At 49.2% G+C, this 25,805-nt stretch overlaps 2 protein-coding genes and 2 non-coding genes across 10 annotated transcripts in view; all 4 read left to right on the plus strand.

Annotated features, from left to right (window-relative positions):
* The first annotated feature begins 7,413 nt into the window (after positions 1–7,413).
* Positions 7,414–23,876, plus strand: KHDC4 (KH domain containing 4, pre-mRNA splicing factor). Of its 3 annotated transcripts, XM_040452678.1 has the most exons (15): positions 7,414–7,467; positions 7,669–7,811; positions 8,436–8,652; positions 11,896–12,024; positions 12,372–12,451; positions 13,528–13,580; positions 13,852–14,015; positions 14,958–15,169; positions 15,714–15,774; positions 17,276–17,333; positions 17,563–17,816; positions 19,872–20,051; positions 20,941–21,053; positions 21,690–21,781; positions 22,572–23,876. In XM_040452678.1, exons 1-15 carry the CDS (start codon positions 7,429–7,431, stop codon positions 22,769–22,771), a joined length of 1,995 nt encoding a protein of 664 aa, XP_040308612.1. In that variant the 5' UTR covers positions 7,414–7,428; the 3' UTR covers positions 22,772–23,876. The 3 variants fall into 3 exon arrangements, with proteins under 3 accessions (XP_040308612.1, XP_040308613.1, XP_040308614.1); XM_040452679.1 differs by lacking the exons at positions 7,414–7,467; positions 7,669–7,811 and adding an exon at positions 7,827–7,930; XM_040452680.1 differs by lacking the exons at positions 7,414–7,467; positions 7,669–7,811 and adding an exon at positions 8,883–8,976 and having other exon boundaries at positions 8,526–8,652.
* Positions 14,248–14,376, plus strand: LOC121015717 (small Cajal body-specific RNA 4). Its single transcript, XR_005783940.1, has one exon.
* On the plus strand, positions 18,531–18,662 carry LOC121015720 (small nucleolar RNA SNORA42/SNORA80 family). Its single transcript, XR_005783943.1, has one exon. It is a non-coding gene; the product is annotated as a small nucleolar RNA SNORA42/SNORA80 family (small nucleolar RNA).
* Positions 23,877–25,453: 1,577 nt separating the features above from the next.
* RIT1 (Ras like without CAAX 1) overlaps positions 25,454–25,805 on the plus strand; it is an 8,519-nt gene continuing 8,167 nt past the window's right edge. The window contains exons 1-2 of one of the 5 annotated variants that reach the window (XM_040452681.1): positions 25,454–25,493; positions 25,682–25,729. The gene's annotated coding sequence lies outside the window, so the exon portion shown is untranslated. Of the gene's footprint in view, positions 25,531–25,569; positions 25,730–25,805 lie in introns of those variants that run through there. The other 4 variants (XM_040452684.1, XM_040452682.1, XM_040452685.1 and 1 more) reach the window with 4 other exon arrangements.

A 25,805-nucleotide genomic window follows, 5' to 3' on the forward strand; every position in this document is an offset into this window, starting at 1 on the left:
AGGCGCCCCCAAAGCTATTTTTAGAAGTGCCAGAAGAATTCGATTGGAAATCCTTCTGTTTGGAGAAATTACCCCAAGTGTCGGAGGTAGAAGGTGGTGCCCCAAAGGCCAGGGGTGCACGTGCTGGAGAGCTGGTGCCAGCCCACCATCATTCTTTCCTCCTTCCTGCTGCGGGGGAGGACCGGGCCCAGACTGCGAAATCCAGTTTGGCATCTTCCAAGTTTGGGCTGATCTACCTGCCCTGGACACAGGAAGGGGTCGGGGGCACCTGGGTGACTCAGCCGGTTAGGTGTACGACTTCGGCTCAGGTCATAATCTTGTGGTTCGTGAGCTCAAGCCCCTCGTCGGGCTCCGTGCCGACGGCTCGGAGCCTGCAGCCTGCTTCGGGTTGTGTCTCCTTCTCTCTCTGCCCCTCCCCCACTCACACTGTCTCTCTCTCTCTCTCAAAAATAAATAAAATGTAAAAAGAAAAATTTCCAAGTTAAGACAGAAGTGGTGACTATCCATTCTAAATGAATGGATAAACTGGCCTATCCATACAATGGAATATTATTTGGCCGTAATAAGGAATGAGGCACTGACACACGCTACCACATGAACGAACCTTGAAAACAAGATGCTAAGTGAAAGAAGTCAGACACTAAAGGTCACATATTCTATGGTTCCATTGTGTGAAATGTTCAGAATAGGCAATTCCAGAGAGACAGAAATTAGATTGGTGGTTGCCTTAGCAAGGGAAAATGGGACGTGTCTGATAATGGGTGCAGGGTTTCTTTTGGGGTGATGAAAACGGTCTGGAATGAGATAGTGGTGATGGTTGCACAACTTTGTGAATTGAGCGCATAGAGTACCCTTTTATTTTTATTTAATTTTTTTTTCCAACGTTTTTTTTTATTTATTTTTTGGGGGACAGAGAGAGACAGAGCATGAACAGGGGAGGGGCAGAGAGAGAGGGAGACACAGAATCGGAAACAGGCTCCAGGCTCTGAGCCATCAGCCCAGAGCCTGACGCGGGGCTCGAACTCACGGACCGCGAGATCGTGACCTGGCTGAAGTCGGACACTTAGCCGACTGCGCCACCCAGGCGCCCCATATTTTTATTTAATTTTTAAGCAGGCTCCGCGATCAGATCAAGGAGGGGCTTGAACTCACCACTGGGAGATGGAGAGTCACATGCTCCACCCACGGGCCAGCCAGGCCCCTCCCCCCCAGTACCCTTTAGAAAAGGGTGATACGATTCACAAATCACAAATTTTTTTAAGTGTAAAAAAATAATGTAATTTCAATCAGACTCCCAACAACATTGTGTTTTGGGGGAAAGGGGCAACAGGAAAACGATCTGAAATTCTTTGGAAAAATACACCTGTCAGAATGGGCCATGAAATGTAGATGAAAATCGGTTTGCCCTAACAGATTAAAACTGAAATAGAATTACCCAATAAAAACACCGTAGCAAAGGAACAAACGGATCAACGCAAAAGAACGAAGAAACGTAATAGCGTATATATAAAATTTCATACATGATAAACGTGGTGTTCGCATGGAAGGGGCATTTATTAAACGCTGAAGGGAAAATACTACGAGTTTGGCTTTCAAATTAACTTGTATTTTATTAATCCTACTGTAATGCCCAGAGTTCAAGAGACCCCAAAAAACGAACCACCAGAGTCCAGAGCCAAAGCCAAGCGGCAAGGGTCGTTTATTGCAGGTTCGAACCCGGTCCTCCGCGCACTCGTTGCGGTGACGCTAAGAGGCCCCGAGTGAGGTTTTTACAGCCCTTTTATAGACAGGTACAAACAAGTCATGGGGAAATCAGGGATTTTTCACAGTTACAGAGCTGCAATTGGTTGATATTTAAATTTCGGGGCGCCTGGGTGGCGCAGTCGGTTGGGCGTCCGACTTCAGCCAGGTCACGATCTTGCGGTCCGTGAGTTCGAGCCCCGCGTCGGGCTCTGGGCTGATGGCTCAGAGCCTGGAGCCTGTTTCCGATTCTGTGTCTCCCTCTCTCTCTGCCCCTCCCCCGTTCATGCTCTGTCTCTCTCTGTCCCAAAAAAATAAATAAACGTTAAAAAAATAAATAAATAAATAAATTTGAACACTTAGCAGCATTCGATTGGTTCCCGCCTTTAGGTCAAACCACAACTGGGGGTACGGGTATCTCAATGATTGGTCAGGAATACGCGGGCACGCCAAGCAATTGTACAGAAGTGGAACAAGCTGGTTAAGTTTCAGTTTGCTCAGGCCTCTCATTCCCCCCTTTCTCAAGTACCTGAGGAACCAATCTTGGGTCCTACAGTGTTACCTAATCAAGCTCGCTCTCCATGTCTAGGAGCTGATACTGCGGCCTAAGGACCATAATCTGAATGGTGTTTAGTCTGTCCCTGATAAAGTTCATTATTTTGTTGATTATAATAGGGCCGAAGGTAAAAAGGAGGAGGAGGCATAGTAGGGGACCCAAAAGGGGAAGAAGGTAGGGGAGAAACCCGTGGAGTCCTGACCACAGTGGGTTTTCGGCTAGTTCTTTTCGTCGGCGTGCGAGGTTCTCTTGGAGCTGTTTAATTTTGGTCCGAACTATTCCTGATTTATTGGCATAGAAGCAACATTTGTCTTGTAGGGCTAAGCAGATGCTGCCTTGTTCTGCGGTGAGCAGATCCAACCCTCTTCTATTTTGTAACACCACTTCTGCTAGGGAATCTAGCTGGTCTTGCAGATCCTGGACTGTCCCTGACAAGGCTTCGACATCGTCAATTAGTTGACGAGAGAGTCGCAGACAGGAGTGTATGGAGACTCCTAATCCTGCTGTCCCGGTAGTTAATGCGCCTGTAATTCCTAGGCCTACCGGGAGGGGGATAACAGCCACAGCTCGTTTGGATCTGCCAGTTACAAAGTCCAGACTAGGGATGGGCATGGGGGTTTTTCCTGCGACTAAGTCGATATCTGGTAGCAGGGTGGCCAGGATGCATACTCCAGTGCAATTGTGGGGAAGATAGGTGTAGGCTAGGTTATTTCCGCAGACGAAAACGGTGGTGTTGGTACTACAGGAGGAGCAGTTGATAGTGACGTACTGGTGGCATTGGGCAAGAGATACGATCCCTACATCTATGCTGTTATTCTGGGAGGTAAGATTATTTATAAAGCAAGAGGCATCGAACGGGCTAATGAATTGAACAGGGAAGGGGTCAGGTAGGGAAGAAGGAAAGCAGTCATTGGTTATGCTGATATCAACTTCAGTGGGGATGGCGATGGGTCAGGGAGTTTGCTGGGGTAGGCAAAGCCAACAATCTTGGGCTAGAGTCGGGTTAGAGATGTTTAAGAGTAAGAAAGTGGTTTCTAGGATAGACCTTGTCTGAGGGTCTAACTCGTAAGGGCTGTGCCTAGGGAGAACTAGGGGGTGGAATTAAGCCATGGATACATATGTTCTGCGAGGTCCTTAAGCCTCGTTTGCGTTTCAATCTGTCTGACAGCGTCTTGGGGTCCTCCACCGTCAGACACATGTATGGGGGCTTGGGGGTTCCAGCAGGTGGCGGCTCCAACTGAGCCAGAGCAGCCAGCTTGAAGTTGCATATCGTTATCACTGGCTATCGCTGCCCTGTTACTCTGTAGGATGGCCGTAAAGTAGGTAGTGGAGTTATCTGGCCCTATACATTGCTGATAGGAGTCATAACAAGAGCTGTGCACCGACTCCTGGAAAGTGGAGCAAGGGCATTTTGTCATGGGGGGCAGGGGCTTGGGTTTGTTCACACATAACCACTGCTGTTGTTGGAGTCCTGTGGTGTCACAGGTCTGGGTTAAGTAAGCAGTCGTGGTCCCACAGTCTTGGGTTTGAGTGTAGCTTCGCTGTAGACCCCCTCCTCCTACAGAGATGGCCACTATTCTTTTACTATGTGGCAGGGCAATGGTGCTAACCAGGCCACCTCTGCAATCACAGGGCCTTCCATACAGAGCTTCGTACAATTTCTGTTTGTCAACGGGGGCATTTAGTCCTCCCTCCAGGAGTTTGAGGTTGAGGGCTAGTAGGGCAAGGGTCACTATCCTGAACATGTTTAGGGGAGGCACGGCGCAAGGTTAGTTTGAGGGGGTTTTTCTTACTCCGGTCTACAGTCCAAGTAGTATTTCTATCAGTGTGTCCCACAAGGTCAGACAGCGGGTCAGACAGGCTTAATGTGGGTGTGGTGAATCCAGGTAGGGAGGTTATCTACCTTGATGGCGGTGGGAGTTGTCAGGATGATTTGGTAAGGTCCCTTCCATCTGGGTTCAAGGTTCTCCTGCCGGTGTCGCTTGACGAGGACCCAGTCTCCTGGACGATACTGATGGGGAGTGGGTGGGGGCCCCGTCTCATACAGTTCTCTTAGTTTAGGCCACGTGGCCTCATGAACCCGCTGTAGAGCCCTGAGAGAAGACAAGAGGCTGTTATCTTGATCTAATTGAATGAGGTTTGATTTAAGATTAGGTATGATAGGTGTGGGTTTGCCAAACGTGATTTCATAGGGCGTAAGGCCCAATTTGTACGGGGAGTTGCGAACCCTGTACAGAGCGTAGGGGAGTAATTCTACCCAATCAGCGCCAGTCTCCATAGTCAATTTAGTAAGGGTCTCTTTTAATGTTCTATTCATTCTTTCTACTTGTCCTGAGCTTTGGGGCCGGTAGGCACAATGTAATTTCCAATCTGCCCCAAGTACGGAAGCCAATCCCTGACTTACCGTAGAGACGAATGCAGGTCCATTGTCTGACCCTATCATTACTGGAAAACCATACCTGGGCAGGATTTCTTCGGGGGCCTCGGGGTCCATGGGGGTGTACTGCCTAAAGGCTTCCATTAATCTTTCTAAAAAGGTGGCAGGGCTCTCTGTCTTACCTTGTACTACCGAGTACACCTTGGCCAAATTGGTGGGCTTGCGTGCTGCAGCCCGGAGACCCGCCATTAGAGTCTGGCGATAACTGAGCAGTCGTCCCCTACCTTCTGCCGCGTTGTAGTCCCAATCAGGCCGAGTCAGGGGAAACGCTGCATTAATGAGGTCAGGGTTAACAGTGGGTCGACCGTCTTCCCGGGGGACCAGCTTCCGCGCTTCAAGTTGAATCCTCTCCCTTTCTTCCGTGGTGAACAGGATTCGCAAAAGCTGTTGGCAGTCATCCCAGGTAGGCTGGTGGGTGAACATTATGCTCTCTAGGACGGCTATAAGATCTCTAGGGTTATCAGAAAACCGAGCATTTTGGGTTTTCCAATTATAAAGGTCACTGGTGGAGAAGGGCCAATACTGGAGTCGGGGGTTGCCCGTTTCATCGGGGGGTCCTATTTCCCGCAGGGGTAGGGCCACAGTGGAGTCGGGGAGGCGAGAGCTTGGCTCACGCTGGGTGCACCCGCGAGTTCGGCCAGCTGGCCCTTCGCTGTTGGTTTCATTTTCTTTTTTTTTTTTTTTTTAATTTTGTTTTTCAACGTTTATTTATTTTTGGGACAGAGAGAGACAGAGCATGAACAGGGGAGGGGCAGAGAGAGAGGGAGACACAGAATCGGAAACAGGCTCCAGGCTCTGAGCCATCAGCTCAGAGCCCGACGCGGGGCTCGAACTCGCGGACCGCGAGATCGTGACCTGGCTGAAGTCGGACGCTCAACCGACTGCGCCACCCAGGCGCCCCTGTTGGTTTCATTTTCAATAGGGCTTGGCGCGGCTGCTGCCCCTAGTCTCCCTGGCTCCGGTGCAGCTGCCGCTTCCCGTCCTCCTGGTTCCCCTTGGGGGGCAACCGGCGGGGCGACTGGCGGGGCGGCTGCTGCGGGCAGGGCCTGGGGTGCGAGGGGAGGGGGATGATAGGGTGGAGGGTCCAGGGATAGTAGGTCCTGACTATCGGGCAATATGGGATTTAGGGGCGCTGAGGGAGTTCGCGGCTTGGTTGGGTCAGTGGAGCGGGCCGCGAGAATCTTACAGGACCCTGAGGAAAGGAAGGGAGACATCCAGGGTGGAGGGTTTTCAACAAGATCCTGCCAGACGAGGATATGGGGAACCTGGTCTGGATGGCCTTCCTTTCCTGGCAGGAGGGTTTTGGCCTTGACCTTAGCAACTATAGGCAAATAAAAAGTGCCCTCGGTAGGCCAGCCCACCCCGAAAGTGGGCCGCTCAGGCCGGCAGAAAGCGATGTCTCGACCGGCGGATGTCCAGGCTTAGGTTATGGCCTCTAGTCTGGGCATCCCTGAAATTAGCCAGAAGAAGGGAGAGAGGTGTACTCTGCTTCTGTCCCATAGTCTGTATAGGAAGAAATAGATGGGTCAAGTTAGTTTATGTTCCGGGAGTGAGCCGGATATACCTGCAGAGGAGAGGAGACAAGTTAAATCGCAAGCGCGGCGGCAAACAGAAAGTGCCTTGGAGAAGAGACCAGATACAGAACGGGTGTCTGTAACCCGAACAAAGAGTTCCGATGGGCCAAAATGGTGCCCCAGACGGGTGCCAGAGGACGTCTCCTACTGGTCCCGACTGACTGCCCTATAGCGCGTCCGCCAGGGCTGTGTCAGTCTCTGATACAGATCCCGCGCGGGAGAGCCAGAAACGAACAAACAGGAACGGACAGAGCCGGCTCACTCACCGACCGGTCTCAGAAATGACCCGTTGACTTGGGGTCTGGTGGGCTTGGGGCTATCCCGGACGAGCCCCCGATGTAACGCCCAGAGTTCAAGAGACCCCAAAAAACGAACCACCAGAGTCCAGAGCCAAAGCCAAGTGGCAAGGGTCGTTTATTGCAGGTTGGAACCCGGTCCTCCGCGCACTCGTTGCGGTGACGCTAAGAGGCCCCGAGTGAGGTTTTTACAGCCCTTTTATAGACAGGTACAAACAAGTCATGGGGAAATCAGGGATTTTTCACAGTTACAGAGCTGCAATTGGTTGATATTTAAATTTGAACACTTAGCAGCATTCGATTGGTTCCCACCTTTAGGTCAAACCACAACTGGGGGTATGGGTATCTCAATGATTGGTCAGGAATACGCGGGCGCGCCAAGCAATTGTACAGAAGTGGAACAAGCTGGTTAAGTTTCAGTTTGCTTAGGCCTCTCACTACCAGAATATAAATTTATTTGAAACACAGCACTCCATGCTAGTCGTTCAACCTAGAGTCTCCTAGCAGCTTGAAGACCCACCAAACGCCGTCGGTCCGCGGCGTCCCGGCCCCAACCCCGGCGGGGCGCCCCGGCCCGCCCCCCTTCACCTCCGCCGTCCACGACCCACTTCCAGCCCAACCCCAGCGGTGCGCCCCGGCCGGCGACCCTCACCTCCGGGGTCCACAACCCACTCCCAGCGCCCCCAGACCCCGGCGGAGCGCCCCGGCCCTCCCCCTCCCCTCCGCTCCCGCGCCCAGCCGCCGGCGCCCCCTCGCGGCGCGCCCCCGAGGCCCTGCTCTGAAAGCAGTGGTTGGCGTGCAGACGTGAAACAACTAATTTCTCACATGACCTTTGGGACGCATCATTTGCCTTTTCCTAAGCAGGTAACTGAGTGACGCGGGCCAAAGTGGCGGGAAGGCTCTCTCCCTGGCCAGAGGCTGGGCCTCCACACAAACGTGGCTGGACCGGGGGACAAACTGTTTTAATTCCCCGACTCTTGCGTATTGTCTTGTGGGCTACCTACTTGCCCATAACAAACATGGATTCTCCTCGCCCCAATTGCGCCTTGATATGCTCTTCGGCAGCCATCTTTCTCCAGGGCAAGCCGAAAGCAGGAAGGTCACACCCTACCTGTCTCGGATAATGCCAGACGCCTTGAAGTCAACAAGAGTCCAATTGGAACCGACGCTTTCACCGGAACGGCTTTTCCTCACGACCGGAAGGGGCTGTGCGTGAGGGCGTTGGGGGCGGAAGTGACGGGAAGGTGGTAGTGGGGTAGTTGGCGGGTGGTTGAGCAGAGCCGGTCGCCATGTCCGCGGGGAGCGCGACACATCCCGGGGCCGGCGGGTAAAGCTTCCTGGGCGAGGGCATCGCGGCTCGCACGGGGCAGAGGAGAGACGGAGGGACCGTTGGGAGCTGCGTATGGGTGTTGGGGGGGGGGCGTTGAAGTGGGAAGTGTACGTATTGGAGGGCTGGGTTTTGGGGAGAAAGACGGTGAGCAGGCCTTGGGGCCCCCGAAAAAGGCCGGCAGGGAGCAGAGGGAGACGGAAAGCAGAGACTTTTCGGAAGGACCGGCCAAGAGGAGGGGCAAAACGGGGGCATGTGGGACAGAGTGGAGTTTTCTCAGAGGGGTGATGGAGTAGAAAAGAAGTAGATTCTGGAGTAGGGTCGAAATTAGTGAGGAAATACTGCAGTAATTGTATAAAGAGAGGTGGTCATTTTAATATTGATAAGAGACTTGAGGGTGTAAAGAGGACACGATAGACGGCAAATGGGGTGCTAAAGCGTAGTAAGGGGAAGAATAACACGAATAAAGCTTTGGGGCCCAATATTTTCCTCTTTTTCCCGGTAGGCGCCGCAGCAAATGGGACCAACCAGCGCCAGCCCCCCTTCTCTTCCTCCCGCCGACGGCCCCAGGTGGGGAGGTTACCAGCAGTGGGGGAAGCCCTGGGGGCTCCACAGCTGCTCCCTCTGGAGCCTTGGATGCTGCTGCTGCTGTGGCTGCCAAGATCAATGCCATGCTCATGGCCAAAGGGAAGCTGAAACCAACGCAGAATGCCGCCGAGAAGGTATTTGAAGTTGAAGGGACTCTGCTAATTGCGATGTTAATACGGGTTGTTTTGTAATTGTGCGGTCCAAGAATCCTGTGTGTAGAGGAGAAAACCGGGACCCAGTAATTTAAAGATCACTTAGTTTTGGAACATATCAGATGATATTTTGTCATTTGTTTTTACGAGGCAGCTTTGGTTGGTTTGACTACATTTACGGATCAAATAGCTCATTTTGTCTTTGTTCTTAGTTCGGCCTGCTATCTACATAATCATTTAAAGCAACGATGTAGTATAGTTTTCACCACATGTGCATTTTCCCTGAAGTCACATGAGAAAGTCCAGGTAAATCAGTGAGTTTTAAAAGGTCTCTAGTCAACTCTGCTCAAAAATACGTTTATAAAATGTCCTTTATAATTAGAATCTAATGAACGTCTACAGTGTAATTAAGCATGAAATAAAATGAACAGTTTATATGTTGGTTTGCTGTTTTCATACAAATTGGTCATTTTATAGAATTTGGTCGTTTTATAGAATTTGTGGTATAACTAAAATCTCACCACTAGACTGGATCTGAACTTTGAAGTCTTTAACTTATCCTGTAATAGGAAACCAGAATCTTCTACAGGACGACGCGTATAGTGGCTGTTTGTAGTGCTAGAATGCATGCTTTGCACTTAAAAGAAATCCTTATAATTTTAAGGGATGGATTACTATCTCCAGTTTACAGAGGATGGAAATTGGGCGTGCATGTGAATGTCAAGTTGTGTAATTGTGTAAGATCTGTCATGGTTGGCACACGTGTGACTTCAGAGTCTCCTCGGACAACTGGGTGTTTAGCTTTTGCTTGAAAGCCTCTGGAGTTGGAGAATTCAGTGTGTTCCAAGGCTGCTTGCTCCATTATAATTCTCATTTGAAAAAAAAAAAAAGTTCTTCCGGGGGCGCCTGGGTGGCTCAGTCAATTGAGGTCATGATCCAACTTCGGCTCAGGTCATGATGTCATGGTTCGTGGGTTCAAGCCCCACGTCGGGCTCTCTGCTGACAGCTCAGAGCCTGGAGCCTACTTCTGATTCTGTGACTTCCTCTTGCTCTGCTCCTCCTCTGCTCATGCTCTGTCTCTCTTTCTCAAAAATAAATAAACGTTTAAAAAATTAATAAAAAAATAAAGCTGACTTCCATAGTACCTGTGAAGAAATGAGTTCTGTGTTTGCAAATGCAATTTAGGTGAGCAGCGACTGTGTTAATTATAATTTACACGTTGTGGTTATTTCGCAATGTAACCGTATATCAAAATATCCAGTTCACCTTCAGTATATGTACACAATTTTTGTTTGTCAGTTATACCTCAGTAAAGCTGGGGGAGAAAGGAAAATACAATTTTTTGTTAGCTGTCCTGTGTATGAGTATGATATCAACAGGCCATAATGTGTGTGGATGTTTAAGTATTCAAGTTTGGCAGAATTGGTGGGAACTTCTAGTGAATTGGAAGTTCGTTATTCATTGTATTTTGATGGTTTGCAAAGATTGAGTCCGTTGTCCGTTTGTAAGTTTTACAAGGAGCTATAACACGCTGGTGATCATGGAGTGCTTCTTGAGTAATAAAATTCTTAATACTGTTGTGAATCACTTATTTTTTTTTTTTCTCTAAAAAGCTTGAGCTCAGCAGGCGGCCGCACAGTGCACAAATAGTGGATTTACAATCAGAATATCTAGATGTGAAACCCGGGGTCCTCGGTTCTTGGCCTTAGATGTGTCGTGGAGCCCCAGTTTTCCTCATCTGATGGGGTTGGTGACATGTACCTGGGTGGTCCCCGACAGTGGCTGCTGCCTCCTGTAGCTATTTACATTAAAATTTGAGTGAAAAGTAAAATTTAAAGTGGAGTTCCTCGGCAGGGCACTTGGACACGAGGCTGACGGCGCCCACGTTGGACTGCCAGGTAGCTCCCACTGCCGGACGGCACTGCCCGCACCTTTGAAGGTGGCCCCGGGGTTCAGGGAGGTGAGGTGTGCTTGAGCCAGCGTGCTGAGTGGGGGGCTGAACAAAGATGAGATGTTGCTGAATCTAGTTTGTGTCCGTGATTTAAAAACGTGTCTGATGCAGGGGCGTTTGGGTGGCTCAGTGGCTTAAGCAACCGACTTCGGCTCAGGTCATGATCTTGCGGTTTGTGGGTTCGAGCCCCCGCATAGGGCTCTGCGTCTCCCTCTCTCTCTGCCCCTCCCCTGCTTATGCTCACTCTCTCTTTCTTAAAAATAAATAAACGTTAAAAAAATATGTAAAATGTATCTAATGCATAAGGAAGTAAACTGTATTTTTATCTTCCTGGAGCAGATTTGTGGGACATTGGCCCAAGGCAAGAAAAGGTTGGGGAAGGCCATCTTGGGATGAAATTTTTCTTGAGTAACTCCAATCCAGTTATCTGGAGTTGCCTACAGTTGAAGTTGAAAGAAGCCAGATCAGATTTTAGGATTTTGCTTGACTTTTCATCCATTCTCTTAGTTCTTTAGTAGAAAGTAATGGGTTGTCAGGTAGAACTGACGGGTGTTCCAGGTCACTGCAAGGATGGGATTAGGTGAATGTAAGGTGCCATGGCCGCAGCGGTGGCACAAAGGCAGCGTCCGGTTACACAGGTGAGGTGCATGGGTTGCTGGACTCTGCCCTGTATTTTTTTTTTTTAACTTAGTTTTTAAATTTATTTATTTTTGAGAGACAGAGCACAAGTGGGGGAGGAGCAGAGAGAGGGGGACACAGAATCCGAAGCAGGCTCCAGGCTCCCGGCTGCCAGCACAGAGCCCAACGTGGGGCTCGAACCCACAAACCGGGAGATCACGACCTGAGTCGAAGTCAGACGCCCACCCGACTGAGCCACCCAGGCACCCCTGCCCTGCATTTGACTGCACGTACGGCTAGCTGGTTGAGGTGCAAAGCACCATAACTTGGTCTTGTGATTTTCCCCGTGCAGATGGCAGCGTAGGGTTTCTGGGATCATGTGATCGCAGAAACGCACACGTGGCTGAGGTTACAGAGACCTGAGGGTTGCCTTCAAGTCAGTTGACAATACTCGGTGTCAGTTCAGTGAGGTTTTGTTTGCTCGTTATGTCATTTTTGCAGAACGACCCAGGCGTGTTTCCAAAGTGTGTTTGCAGGCAGGTTTGGGGAACGGTAAGGTGGTGGTGGGACTTGGGAAGGGCCGGTTGTAAATTGGACAGCAGAAAGATACTATTTCATCTTACAGTCTTTTTGATCTAATTACTCTTTCTTGGTAGCTTCAGGCTGCTGGCAAAGGCCTAACTAGCAATAAAAGCAAGGACGACCTGGTGGTGGCTGAAGTCGAGATCAATGACGTGCCTCTTACGTGCAGGAACCTGTTGACTCGAGGGCAGACTCAGGATGAGGTGGGGAGCTGTGGGGCCTCTGGGGACGGCGGTGGCTGGGCGTGGTCTTGTGAACGCGGAGAGCGGAGTCAGATATTGATTAGCGGGTTTGGGTCATAATCTCCAAAGTCAGGGTTGGGTTGAATTAACTCCAGAGGGACTTTCTAGTGAAGGTGAAGGAGCCGATATGGGGGGACTCCCTGGGTCAGCTTGAGCAGGAAGCGATTTCCGATACGGGAGGGATTCCTGTACAGACGTCATTCCTGTCTGTTGGTGGAATGAACGCATGGGGAGAATCCATCCCGCTGCCTGTCATCGAAGTCAGTCAACTGCCACATCATCCTTTTAATAGAATGTTTCCTTTTCAGATCAGCCGACTTAGTGGGGCCGCGGTGTCAACTCGAGGGAGATTCATGACCAGCGAGGAGAAGGCCAAAGTGGGGCCAGGGTGTGTATGCACTTCCGCTGCTTTGGGAAAAGATTGGACACGGGCTCGCGTTAGTGTGTGTTTCATTCTGAGGCAATAGGTGTGAATATTTGGTCAGCAGCTTGCTAGACGTACACGCATGCTTCGTAGTAGAACTTGGGAACGTCTCAGACGTGCATAAGGAGGGTCGGCAGCTCTCGTCCTTCGTGCCGCTCTTTGATTTTTCATTTCACGGGTAACGTTTTCGTAGAGGAAACACGTTACGGGAAAGTGTAAGATGAGACAGTTGCTAACATTTAACGGACACACTTCTAAATTTCTGTGTGGGAATGTTTCCCCCAACAAAAGGGCGTGTGTTTTGTTGTGATCTCTGTCTAAAAAACATCCTTTTGTCCGACTCCTTGCTGTGTCCAGGGTGGCTGGATTATCTATGTAAACATCTCGTCCCCTTCAGTTCGTCTCTCCCATTACTCGGTGTTTGGGGGCGGGTACTCAGGCAGTGCAACATTTTTCACGTTGGCCCAAACCAAATATAATTAGGAAGCAAAACTTGCTCCCCACCTGAGACAGTATATTGCAACTGTGTGCACGCCGGTTGCTGTTTTGAACTTTTTTGTCTTTAGACACAGCTCTTTTTTGCTGACAGCTTGTTATGAACTGTATGGTTATCGAAGATCTTCTCTGTGATTACAGTCAAAATCTGAATCTAAGCCACTTTACGTTTAGAGTCGAGAGTTGCTTTGGTTGCAGGCCTCACAGCCATGGGTCTGTGCGCTCCTGTCACTGTCACCCCGGTCATTTGGATAGACAAAAAGGAATTTTCTCAAACATCCGGTTATCTCGGTGGACTAGATCCCCGTATTCAGGAGCCCATATGAACAGATTTGATCCTGTGTGGGCTGGCTAACGTGAAGCAACCAGAAAAGTTTATTTAGCCTCAGCTTTAAACCACGTTCTTAAAAATTAGCAACAGTCATTTCTGTGAATATAGTGCCTTTGCCTTACTTGGAAAGTATAAACGTTACAAATTCGGTGACCCATTTGGTTCCTTTGGTTATGACCAGTTTGGGATCATCATTTTGTATTTCTCTTTATAGGGATCGTCCGTTATACCTTCATGTTCAGGGCCAGACACGGGAATTAGTGGACAGTAAGTAACGGTTGGGCTCACATCTGCTTTTTGTGAAGGGCAAAGTATAGGGCTCTAAGTAACACGTTGGCAGAATGTTCCCGGGCTGTGCTAACTCGTGTGTATGAACCGCTTACGAATGGGCTGGGGGTTTAGAGAGGCTGAGAACCTCATACTTGGGGATCCTCTAAAACGGATTAGTACATGGGCACCTGGGCGTTGACCTTTGTCACGAGCTGGTAGTCTGTGCGTTCATCCCATTGGTATAACATCTCACCCTGTTTTTCCACAGGAGCTGTAAACCGAATCAAAGAGATCATCACCAATGGGGTGGTCAAAGCCGCCACGGGGACGAGTCCAACGTTTAATGGTGCAACAGTCACTGTCTATCACCAGCCGGCGCCCATTGCACAGCTGTCCCCAGCTGTTAGCCAGAAGCCTCCCTTCCAGTCAGGGGTATGTTTGGTGGAGAGATCCCCTAACAGCTTTGCCATTTCTGTAAAATTGACATAGGCCACAGAAAACGGGAGACGAGAAGAACATAGAAAATCCTGAAATTCTGACCTGAGAGTTCCCTGCTAGTGCTGGCCTGGTGACGCGCCCTTTGGAAAGGGCGGTGACGCAGTCGAGGGCACACCGTTCGCTGTGAAGTTAGTGGTTTGGTTCTGTGTCTGTAAATGTGACAGCAGCTGGAGGACTAAGAAGGCTGAGTCTGGTGAAGCAAGACTCTGCTGATACAATCCTCCTAGAGAACAGGGTGGGCGAGAGCAGCCCTCACTGGAGGACACCACGGGGCTGACTGCACGACCCGACACGCCACTATCGCGTCCCGGGAGACCGCACCGGGCTCTCCCTGCCTTGCGGTGGCCTGGGCCGTGGGCGTGCTTCCTGAGCCGCGAGTCTTTGCTTTATGCCTGTTTTGCTGAACTGAGGAAGGTGTTAATGTTCTAGGTAGGTGCGTGGGATAGGCAGATCTCATTTAAATTAAGTTACTATAGGGGCGCCTGGGGGGCTCAGTCGGTTAAGCATCTGACGCTTGACCTTGGCTCAGGTCATGATCTCAGGGTTTGTGGGATCGAGCCCCACGTCAGACTCCATACTGACAGCGCAGAGCCTGCTTGGGATTCTCTCTCCCTTTATCTCTGCCCTCTCCCCTGCTTACGCACTCGTGTGCACACGCACTCTCTCCCTCCTTTTCAAAATAAACGTTTAAAAAAAAAAAATTTAAGCTGCTTTGTAAAGTTTATTTTTATAGGCTCATGGTAGAAATTATTTGGAGTCCTTGTTCTAACAGTGATTAAAGGTATCTGGAGGATTAAAGTCTTGTGCATAATCATTTTCAAGATTTGGATTTAATTATGTGTCATGTTTAATCTGAGGTGTTCTGTTCTTCCACAGATGCATTATGTTCAAGATAAATTATTTGTGGGTCTAGAGCATGCTGTGCCCACTTTCAATGTGAAGGAGAAAGTGGAAGGTCCAGGCTGCTCCTATTTGCAGCACATTCAGATTGAAACAGGTGCCAAAGTCTTCCTAAGAGGCAAAGGTTCGGGTTGCATTGAGCCAGCATCTGGCCGAGAAGCTTTTGAGCCTATGTATATTTACATTAGGTACGTGTGGATGGGTGGGGCTGAGGACATTTGAATGCTTGTCACCAGATCAGTACAGGCAGGGATAATTCAGAAGGTGTAAGAAAATAGGTTTAATAAACCTTAACATGAGGGACTTAGGTCAGTACTAGAAATAATCCATTTGTAGTTACTTGGTAAGAATGATTGAAATAGGAGGTGGAATTGCCTTTTTTAGTATTCAGGTTCTTGGGTTTTATACAATCTCTGACCCTAAAGTAGCTGCGATGAGCCTAAAGTAACCTTTTTTTAAACCTACGACAGTATTCGTGTGCTTTATAGTGATTTTAGTGGCTTTTAAAAGTCTTATGTCAAGAAGTACTATAACTCAGACCAAAAAGTGTATGTCTCGATGATACTGGTTATATCTTACAGGGCTTCTATTACGTTATTTTGTGATTTTCAGAAAGTTAGATTTGTGCTGCATTAAATGAATTAAACTTATAAACAGTATACGAAGTGAAACACAATTCTGTATCTTTTACTTTTCTCCTCTTTGAATTTTCTGGGTCTTCTTTCTTTGCAGCCATCCCAAACCAGAAGGCCTGGCTGCTGCCAAGAAGCTCTGTGAGAATCTCTTGCAAACAGTGAGTTCTGTTCGATTGTCTGATATGCAGAGAACTGCTGTGTGGGGCTGTGTCTGAGCCCTCTTCCCACCTGCACTGGTTTCCGAGGGCTTCAGTAACAAGTTGCCACCGACTAGGTGACAGAAACGTATTCTCTGACTGCTCAGGAGGCCAGACACGCAGAATCCAAGCGTGGGCAGGGTTGGCTCTTTCTGAACAACACCGTGCGGGAGAATGTTCCACGCCTCCCCCGGCCTGCAGCCCTTTGCATTTTCGCCTGGTGTCAGCAGAGCTCCATTCTCTGTCCTGGTGACACCTGGCCTACTCCTGTCTCTCCTTGTCCATCTGTCTCTCAGAAGGGTGGCAGTCCTCGGATTTAGGGCCCACTGGAATCCAGTGTGACTTCATCTTAATAGCGTGTATCTGCAAGACCTTGTTTCCAAATAAGGTCACATTCTGGGGTTTTTGGCAGACATGACTTTTGAAAGGACACCATTTAAACCACACCATTCTGGCCACTAACATTCTCTCTAAGGAAGTCAAACTACCCTAACATGTCCTCGCTGGTGTGCATTTTCTTCTTTAGGAGGCATTTCAGTATGGAGTTTTGGAAATGTGCAGGCCTTCAGTGTGAAATCTCAATGTCCTCAGTTACTTAAGTAGTCGATACTTTTAATCTCGGTCAGGTTGTTTGCTGTGGGCCTTCCAAGTTCTTTTCAACAGTAAGTTTGGCTAAATAAGGGAGGAAGGTGGAACTACGATGGTTTAAAACCAATCGGCAGTGCTTTGGCCTAATTGCTTATTTGAGTATTCTTTTTATTCTGTAGTCTAGTAACCAAAAGTTAAACCGGGAGGCCTCTTTGCGTAGCACCTGATGGAAACCAGGTTTGGGGTTGACTGTTCAGCGTTGTGTTGTTTGATACGTAAGGGTTCCAAACTTTTGGGAAGCTGTTTGCTTTGCTTCTGCAAAGTAACCTGATTTACCATCCTTTGTATCAGACAACTGCCCCGATCACCCCCTGGCTTTGTCTCGTTGCTGCGTGCGGCGACTCAGTGGGATGCCCAGAACGAAGATCTGGATGGGGGGGGGAGGGAAGAGGGGGGACATACTAGCTCTGTGCTGAGCCTTGAGCTCCTTGAGGACAAGTCTAGCAAATAAAAGAATGAATGATTTCTCATTAGTTATATTGACAACTTAGGAACTTCCTACCTTCTGTATCTGTGTGGCTCTGGATGATTTTTACCTCAGAGTTGGGTCTCATTTGGGGGATTTTAAATAATCTCTACACCCGACATGGGGCTCAGATTCACAACCTTGAGATCGAGCGTCACACACTCCACCCATTGAGTTAGCCGGGCGCCCCGTGCCTTATTAAAATTTAGAGTAAACAGGTCTCAAATAGGTTGAGATCCCAGTGGAAATATTTTAATCCCCGGCTGCTTTAGTCCCAGAACCAGACCCTTGTAAATAATCCACAAATTGGGACTGTCCCATATGAATTTGTCTTCCCTTCTCTTGCAGGTTCATGCTGAATACTCTAGATTTGTGAATCAGATTAATACTGCTGTACCCTTACCAGGTGTGTATGTCTCAAAGTGTTTCACGAAGATAAATGCGTTGTTAGCGATATCTGTGTGTAGAATAGATACTTAAGGCTAGACTAAGCGTGCCAGGGCACTCAGAACCTAGGGTGATTTGAAAAGCCATTCGTACCTCAGTAGTTTTCTTCCCTAGAGATTAAGTTAATATTCAGCTAAAATGTCTCATTCTGCTGCAGCTGATTAAACACTTTTTTTCTTCCCCCTCAGGCTATACACAACCCTCTGCTATAAGTAGTGTCCCTCCTCAGCCACCATATTATCCATCCAATGGCTATCAGTCTGGTTACCCTGTTGTTCCCCCTCCTCAGCAGCCAGTTCAGCCTCCCTACGGAGTGCCAAGCATAGTGCCACCGGCTGTTTCACTGGCACCCGGAGTCTTGCCAGCATTACCTACTGGAGTGCCCCCTGTGCCAACACAATACCCGATAACCCAAGTGCAGCCTCCAGCTAGCACTGGACAGGTAGGACGCCAGGGCGGGAGCCGGACGCCGCTGTGCTGGGGGAAGCCGGGCGGGGGAGGGGCGCGGACGCGGCGGCGTCGTGCAGAGAGAGCAGGTGTATAATTTTGGTGCAGCGGGAGGGGTTTTCTCCCGTTCCTCCTGCGTTCCCGCCACCAAGCTACCCGAAGGCTTCGGGGGACAGCGTGCACACACCAGTGTGTTCGTCCTCAAGTGTGTGGCGCCGGCAGACCGGTGTGTAGAAGAGGGGTCGGCGAGCTTCCTCTGGAATGCTGGCCGCTGGCTAGGTTGGGTGTTGCGGGCCCTGCGGGCTCCGTCAAGCCTGCCGTGCCCGGTCGGCGGGCGCACGCGCGGCCCGAGACGATACCGAGTGAGTGAGCGTGGCCGTGCTCCGGGAACACTCGAGTCGCAAGTGTACAAGGGCCACAATCGTAGTTTGCCTGCACCTGCCTCCGGGAGAGGGGAGCCAGCCCACGCCACGCCTCCACGCGTTTGGAACGGAGTCCCTAAGCTTCGAAGGAAATCCACCATAGGCAGGGGTTCCTAGGCCAAGGGCTACATGAGCTCTGCCAACTTAAGGATCGTAAACGCTCTCACGGAATTCTCAAACTGTGTAAGAAACTAGAATTTTCGGAAAGGGTAGGCAGCTAGCTCATCTGGATGGATGGTGTCCGACCCTACGTCCATCAGAGAGCAGAGGGAAGCTAGTGAGTGAGCGCACGGTGATTGATGGCGGGCCCTTGACCGTGGGCCTCTCAGAGTGGACCCGTGCCAGAGGAAGCGCGGCCCCGAACCATTGCCCAGCCTCCTGATCGGTAGGCTGTGAGCACTGAAGGGGGCTGGACAGGGAGAAACAGCAGAAGACTTCGCTGAATTCTGGCGGTGACCCTGAGGCCTAATCACGTGCCTTCTGTGTTTGGCAGAGCCCTAGTTCTCCAGCCGCGCTGGTTTGTGACCAGAAATGTATATGGTGGAGCAGGCTCTTTAGGGTTGGGCTTGAGAGAGCGGGCGGCCCGGGCCCCTCATGCATTCCTGGGTTTGAGCTGTGCCTTCTTGGAATATAATTCAGCCTATCCAGGCTTTGGTTTCCTTATAGAGAATGGGCGTGGGACGCCTGGGTGGCTCAGTTGGTTGAGTGTCTCTCGATCTTGGCCCAGGTCAGGAGTTCAGGCCTCCGAGTTGGGCACCGCCCTGGGTGTGAAGCCTACCTTAAAAAAAAAAAAAAAAAAAAAAAAAGAAAAGAAAAAGAAAATGGGCGTAATGATAATATCTTAGAGGTCACAAAGGTTAATTGAGGTGACCCACGTGTTCAACAAGTAATGGCTATTTGATAAGACTTGTCTTATCTCTCTGACGCGTGCTGGGTCAGTCCTTATTCCTTTTTGGAACAATCTCTTAAAACATTAGACTCCCCGGGGCGCCTGGGTGGCTCAGTCGGTTAACCGTCCGATTTCAGCCCGGGTCATGATCTCACGGTGGTCCGTGAGAGCCTGCAGCCTGCTTCCGATTCTGTGTCTCCCTCTCTCTCTGCCCCTCCCCTGTTCGTGATCTGTCTCTCTCTGTCTCAAAAATAAATAAACGTTAAAAAAATAAAAAATAAAAAACATTAGACTCCCCGTTGCTATGACAACTTACCCACGGAAGTGGCAGATGGACTTGCCTTTGCCACAAGCGTTGGCAGCCTTTATGATCCAGAAAGAGCTAATCGCGTTGATGAGAGGAGCTTAAATTGGAGAATGTTTGGCTTGTAACTTCTGAACTAAGCAAGTGGCTAGAATTTGTATTATTTGTTGGTCACGTTTGCTCCTAATCGCCCAAGTGCACAGCAGATTTTTCCTAAGAGTTGAGAGCACCTTAGAGATCGTCAGTTTTGCATTTCCCTACCGTCAGGGTAGGAAGGCTGTACTGTCACCAGATGATACAGGAAGGAAACACGCGACCAGAGATACAGGATTTCTAGGATGCATGTGCATCATTAAAATGTATTGTAACTATTGTGTCCTTAAACTGGCTGGGCATTCTCACACCATTTTTCCCCTTGGTTTGTTTTGGTCCCAGAGTCCGATGAGCGGGCCTTTTATTCCTGCTGCTCCTGTCAAAACTGCCTTGCCTGCGGGCCCCCAGCCCCAGCCCCCGCCCCCGCCCCAGCCCCCACTCCCAACTCAACCCCAGGCACAGAAGAGGCGATTCACAGAGGAGCTACCAGATGAACGAGAGTCTGGACTTCTTGGATACCAGGTTAAATAAAATACTTTTACTTTCCTCCCCATACCCTACTGTATCTTTCCTTTAAAGAAAGAAATTCACATCTATGCCAGTTGTTTTCCCAATAACGAGGATTTCTGTTTTCTGGAATCCATTTAGATTAGGGTTTTTTCCTTGGGGGATTAACTGAAAGCAAGAATGAGTCCCTTCGGGTGGGTTTGTCTTTGGGGTCAATATGATAAAATCCAGAATTCCACACAGAGAAGTATAGGTCTCTTATGACTGGCACCTGGAACGAGTCGTGTAGATTTCTGCACTTCCTCTTACACAGCACTCTTGAAAGCCTCAGATAGTTCTCGCTTCCCTACACATCTCACCAAAAGGTATCATTCTACCTCCCAATAGTGGTTTGTATTTAAACCTTAGCTCCCAATTTACTATTCTGTCTCTCCATAAGAAAGAGTGATTTTTTTCCCTCCAGTCCCCCACCACCCGCAGAAAAAGGTGGCCAAAATGTGATTCTGTGCATAGTTATAGTCATTCGAGTATAGGGTTTTTAAAAATATTATTAAAATGTTTAGTTTTGGTGCAGTTTTGTTTCATCAGGAGAAGCACCTGCGCTTTTTGCCAGAGTCCTTGAAGCCTTCTTTGAAACACGCTTTGAAGCATTTTTATAGTTCTAGATGGAGAGTTGAAAACAGATGCAGGTAGCATAATCAATTATGATGTCCCCGAGCAAGTCCTCCGTAGAGAAGAGTGATCTCTGTTTGGGCCGTGGTTACGCCCCAAATCCCAGAGAGCTATGTAGTGCAGATGACTGCAATTGACCAGAAAGACAAGGCACTTGACAGTTACGTTAAGGAGCTAAAGTCTGTACAGCAGTTGTAGATTTGCTAATGCCACTGTATTTTTCTGCTCATAGCATGGACCCATTCATATGACTAATTTAGGTACAGGCTTCTCCAGTCAGAATGACATTGAAGGTGCAGGATCGAAGCCGGCAAGTTCCTCAGGCAAAGAGCGAGAGAGGGACAGGTAAGTTCGTTGGAGTGGAATTACATGAATGTATTAAGACGTCCTCTGTTTGCATCGCTAGTGAGAATGGTCATTGCTGTGGGCTTCCCATGTTCTAAAACGGTAACGAGATCCTTTGGCTCAAATAAGCTCCTGTTCTTTGTAACGGATACGCTAATGGAGAATAGGACGCGCCTCCCAGTCTCCGGGCCGCTGTACTCGACTTTGAATAATTCAGTGCTTGTGCATTCAGGCATCTTCCTTTACCTTCACTGCCTGCATCTTGGCCGTTTTCCTAAGCGTAGGCAGGGACAGGAGTCTGACACAAGCCAAGTTTGCTACTCAGAATCCTAGAACCTGATGGGTTGAGGTACTTGAATGGAGGTCCGGCCTGCCACCCGGGGCTCGCACTCTCCTGTGCCATCCTTTGAGCCCTCACTAGATGAGCCTAACTTCTCCCAGCAGCGCATTCTTGTTTTGGCCCGGCCCAGCCTGGCTGTGTAGACAGGCCTTACAATCTGACAACTTGATGGTAGCTTGAAGGGTGGGGTCAGGCGGAAGGGGTAGAAGTGGATGGTTACCTGCTCCGTGTCTGCTGGACAGGTTCTGATGGATTGAATCTGTCTGAAAGGGCTGTCACATTTTTTCTCCTAACAGGCAGTTGATGCCTCCACCAGCCTTTCCAGTGACTGGAATGAAAGCAGAGTCTGATGACAGGAGTGGGTCTGGGGCCGGAGCAGGGGGCCATGGTGAGTGAGGTGTAGCTGGGGACACTCGGGTGGCTAAGACTGTTCCTAAGCTGTTAGTTTTCTGACCTGATGTTCACTCAGATGGCACTAATTCAGGTGTTTAATTCAGCTTCTAAAATCTACAGGCTAATGAGAATACTTGTTTTTATTTAAAAGGACGACATATAGTTACACGGGCTTTAATTTTCAACTGACGTGTGTCTAGGAAAGAGTTAGTTAACTTACGTTTTATGCATAGCATTAAAGCCCTAGGAAATACTAGTGATTGGTAGGTCAGTTCAAAATTTTGTTGCCTTTGTTATCTGAATACCTGGAGGTAATCTGATGCAGACTTGAGGACTGGTATTTCGGGGCACCTGCCTGGCTCAGCCAGTGGCACATGTGACTCTTGATCCTGGGGTCCTGAGTTCGAGCCCCATGCGTAGAGCCTACTTTTAAAAAAGATTGATTTTTCTTTGTGTTGGGAGCTGAGCTACTTCTCTCTGCATAGCTCTATCGATTGAATGGTCAGCCTGTGGCTGTTGAAAAAGCATTGCCTCTTAGTATCCCAGAACTCTAGACGTGTAGAGGAATATGGGGCCACTCGTGTTCTTTGCCTGTAGTAATAAAAGTGAGCAAAAGAAAATACATTTTTTTTCTTTTCTTCTTTTTTTTGAACTCTTTAAAAGGTGAAATATTAGCCTCCGGAGACTCACTTGCTAACTTTACTTTTTTTTTTTTTTTTTTTTTTTTTTTTTTTTTTTTTTTGTCTTGGTGGGGAACGGGGTTGGGGTTGTTTTCTCTATTCTAGATTATCCAGTCAAGAAGATGAAAACTACGGAGAAGGGATTTGGGTTGGTGGCTTATGCTGCAGATTCGTCTGATGAAGAGGAGGAACACGGGGGTCATAAAAATGCAAGTAGCTTTCCACAGGGCTGGAGTTTGGGCTATCAGTACCCTTCGTCACAACCACGAGCTAAACAGCAGATGCCATTCTGGATGGCCCCGTAGGAAACAGTGGAGCAGAGCTTTGACCCTCGGTGACTCTCTTTAGCAATAATGCATGCGTTTGATTTAATAAGACTCTGGGGCCTGTACCGGGAACCATCTTGGACCTTTGCAGAAGTTAGAGATGCAGCGTCTCCTTTCTCAAAGTGTCTCGTTCTTTTTACAACATCCCTGTTTCTGCAGTGGCATAGCATCTGTTAACATTTACTTAGAATCACAAGTTTGTCTCAGAAGCTTTTTAACAGTTGGTGAAATGTGCTTGTTCAACAGAGCATCCCAACAGGGTCATTCCCATATACATTTGACCTGGTCCAGCCTTTTCCACATGAATGGCCCCTATTGTGACGAAGAGAAGGTTTTATTTGTATTTTACTACTGTTTGGTCAATTTTGATGACAACTGGTTACAAACGACGCCTTACTATTTATTAGTGGGGAAATGATCTTAAGACCATCCTTTCCTTTCAGCACCTTTAAATCTAAGGACAATGCATCCCTGTTTCATTTTTGCATTCTTTTCTGTTTTTGGAAACTTCAGTTTTACTAATTTAAAACTGTTGGATATAGCTGGATCCTGAGGAGGAAGATTAAAGTGTTTTGTTTTTTGTTTTTTTCTTCCCTGTGTCTTTTTACTGGGATGAGCCAAAGCTGGCACCTTCAGGCACTCTTGTCTCAGAAAGCCATTGCTGTTCTTACTGCCCTTCTAAGCTCCATGTCGTCAGCTGGGTCAGAGAAAACTGCTCGATCAAAGCTGGTCAGAACTCCTCACAGAAATGAAACACAGTGGTCTGCCTCTCAGAACTGGTTGCAGCTCAAATAGAGAGATTTGACCGCTCAGTAGGATGGATGGCGGACTTAGGGACTGAAATTGCAACTTGTCCTTTTTCTTGGCATTACAGGTTTTGCCAAAAGAACTTTTTTGTATCAAATATTGACGTGTGAAAGAAGGAGCTAGTCTGCTGAACCAGGAGTAGTTTGAGATACTGAACTGTCATTTTTGCACATTTGAATACTTTGCAGGCTGGCTTTGTACAAACGTATTCTCTGGTTTCCTATATGTTGTAAATATTTAGACCATAATTTCATTATAAATAAATGTATAAATATTCTGTTGTGGTTTCTCTGTTCTCTTCTACAACCCGTCCCTACGCTAAAATGTATAAACTTTTACTGATAGCTTAATGGAATTATAACCCACCAGAAAAATACATACACGGGCCCAGAAGTTTCCATATAGTTCCAAGAATTGATGACTTAACAGAGTAAACTCTTCAAAGTCCAGACGAAAACATCGAGGATAATTATAGTGGACTCCCTCCGTTCTCGTATTTTAGCCCTCCTTTATGGAACATGGTTAGAGAGTGAGGTACTTTTTTTTTTTTTAACGTTTATTTTGGAGACAGAGAGAGACAGAGCATGAATGGGGGAGGGTCAGAGAGGGAGACACAGAATCTGAAACAGGCTCCAGGCTCTGAGCTGTCAGCACAGAGCCCGACGCGGGGCTTGAACTCACGGACCGCGAGATGGTGACCTGAGCCGAAGTCGGCCGCTTAACCGACTGAGCCACCCAGACGCCCCCTGAGGTACATTTTTAAAGGACATAGACACAAATTATGCTTGAGAAAGCATTCTTAAAAAGAAGGGTGGGTAGAAGTTTCAGCAAAATTTGCCCGGTGCCAATTCCTTTCAGACCTGTGTGTACCACCTAACACGGAGGTGAAGATAGTGCTAGTGCCTTCACTATTGCTGTATATAAAGGCCGTGGGGGGGGGGGGGGGCGGGGAGGAGTGTGTGTGTGTGCTGGGTGGCTCAGTTGGTTAAGCCTGAGCTTGGTCTAGGCTCAGGTCATGACCTCATGGCTTGTGGGTTCAAGCCCCACATCGGGCTCTGTGCTAACAGCATGGAGCCTTTTGGGGTCCTGTCTCCCCCTCTGCCCCTTCCCCGCTTGCTCTCCATATCTATCAAAAACAGATTTAAAATTTTTAAGTTTTTAAAAAGGCCCTGTGAACAGTCTTAAATTATTCTTTAAAATCTCTTAATTTCCTTCTTGGGGGGGAGGTAGTACATTGTCTTTAAAAACCCAGTTTTGAAATGCCTTTCATTGGGGGCACCTGGATAGCCCCAGTTGGTTGAGTGTCCAGCTCGATTTGAGTTTGGGTCATGATTCTGCGGTCCTGGGATCGAGCCACCGATGGGGCTGTGCGCTGAGCGTGGAGCTTGCTAGGGATTTTCTCCCTCCCTGCTTACACTTTCTCTCGAAAGTAATTAAAAAAAAATAAAAACCGAGATGTCTTTAAGGTACATGCGTGTAAATGTGGAACTGTGCTCAGCCTAACCACAGTGTTGTGAACGAACCTCTGGTCTCCCAGACCTGACCCGCAGTCCCTGTAGCGGTGCTTTGGTGGAATTTGGTTTTTCCGCGGTTAGGCCGGAATCTTGGCCTCTGCACTATTTTCCGGGAAGATCTGGTGGGTGCCCATTTCGTACGTTGCCTCGTTACATTTGGCCAGATTCGTTTTTTTATCATAAACGACACACAGCCCCGCTAAGTCAGTCGCCACAGAGGCCCCCTCGGTCCCTTACCGAGCCCGCCGCCTCTTCCCGCGCGCGTGCGCACACCCGCGAGCGGCGCTCCCCCCCCCCCGCAGGGCGGGGCCGGGCGCGCGTCACCCGGCCCCGCCTCCCCGCCGTGGCGCCATCTTCCCCGGCGACGGGAGGGGTCACGGGTCAGCGCTGGAGCCTCGCGCGGGGCTGGCGGGCGAGGTGGGGGTCGGCGCGCCTCGGGGGCGGGGGCGGGGGGCGCGCGGAGGAGCCGGAGGCCGAGGGGCGGGCTCCTCGTGGCGGTGCCGGCGCCCTGGTCCCAGGAGGCTCCAGAGGCGTTTTGCCTCTTTTGTTTTTCCTCTGGAAATAGCAGGACTTGGGAACGCTGTGCGGTGTCGCCGGCCGGACTGCCCCGGGGAAGGTGAGGAGGCGGCGGCCGGCCGGGGGCCGGGGAACCGAGGGCCCGGGGCGCAGCGCGGGCCGGTGGAAGGGGCGAG

The sequence above is a fragment of the Herpailurus yagouaroundi genome, unplaced genomic scaffold, assembly GCF_014898765.1.
Source record: "Herpailurus yagouaroundi ecotype Mexico unplaced genomic scaffold, PumYag 207, whole genome shotgun sequence".
Classification (NCBI taxonomy): Eukaryota; Metazoa; Chordata; class Mammalia; order Carnivora; family Felidae; genus Herpailurus; species Herpailurus yagouaroundi.

Excerpts from the sequence above, each read along its gene's own strand:
- KHDC4 (XM_040452678.1), top strand. The coding sequence starts at position 7,429 with ATGACCTTTGGGACGCATCATTTGCCTTTTCCTAAGCAG. Across the intron at positions 7,812-8,435 it reads CCTCACGACCGGAAGGGGCT|GCGCCGCAGCAAATGGGACC; the intron begins GTGCGTGAGGGC and ends TTTTCCCGGTAG. Across the intron at positions 20,052-20,940 it reads CTGGACTTCTTGGATACCAG|CATGGACCCATTCATATGAC; the intron begins GTTAAATAAAAT and ends TTCTGCTCATAG.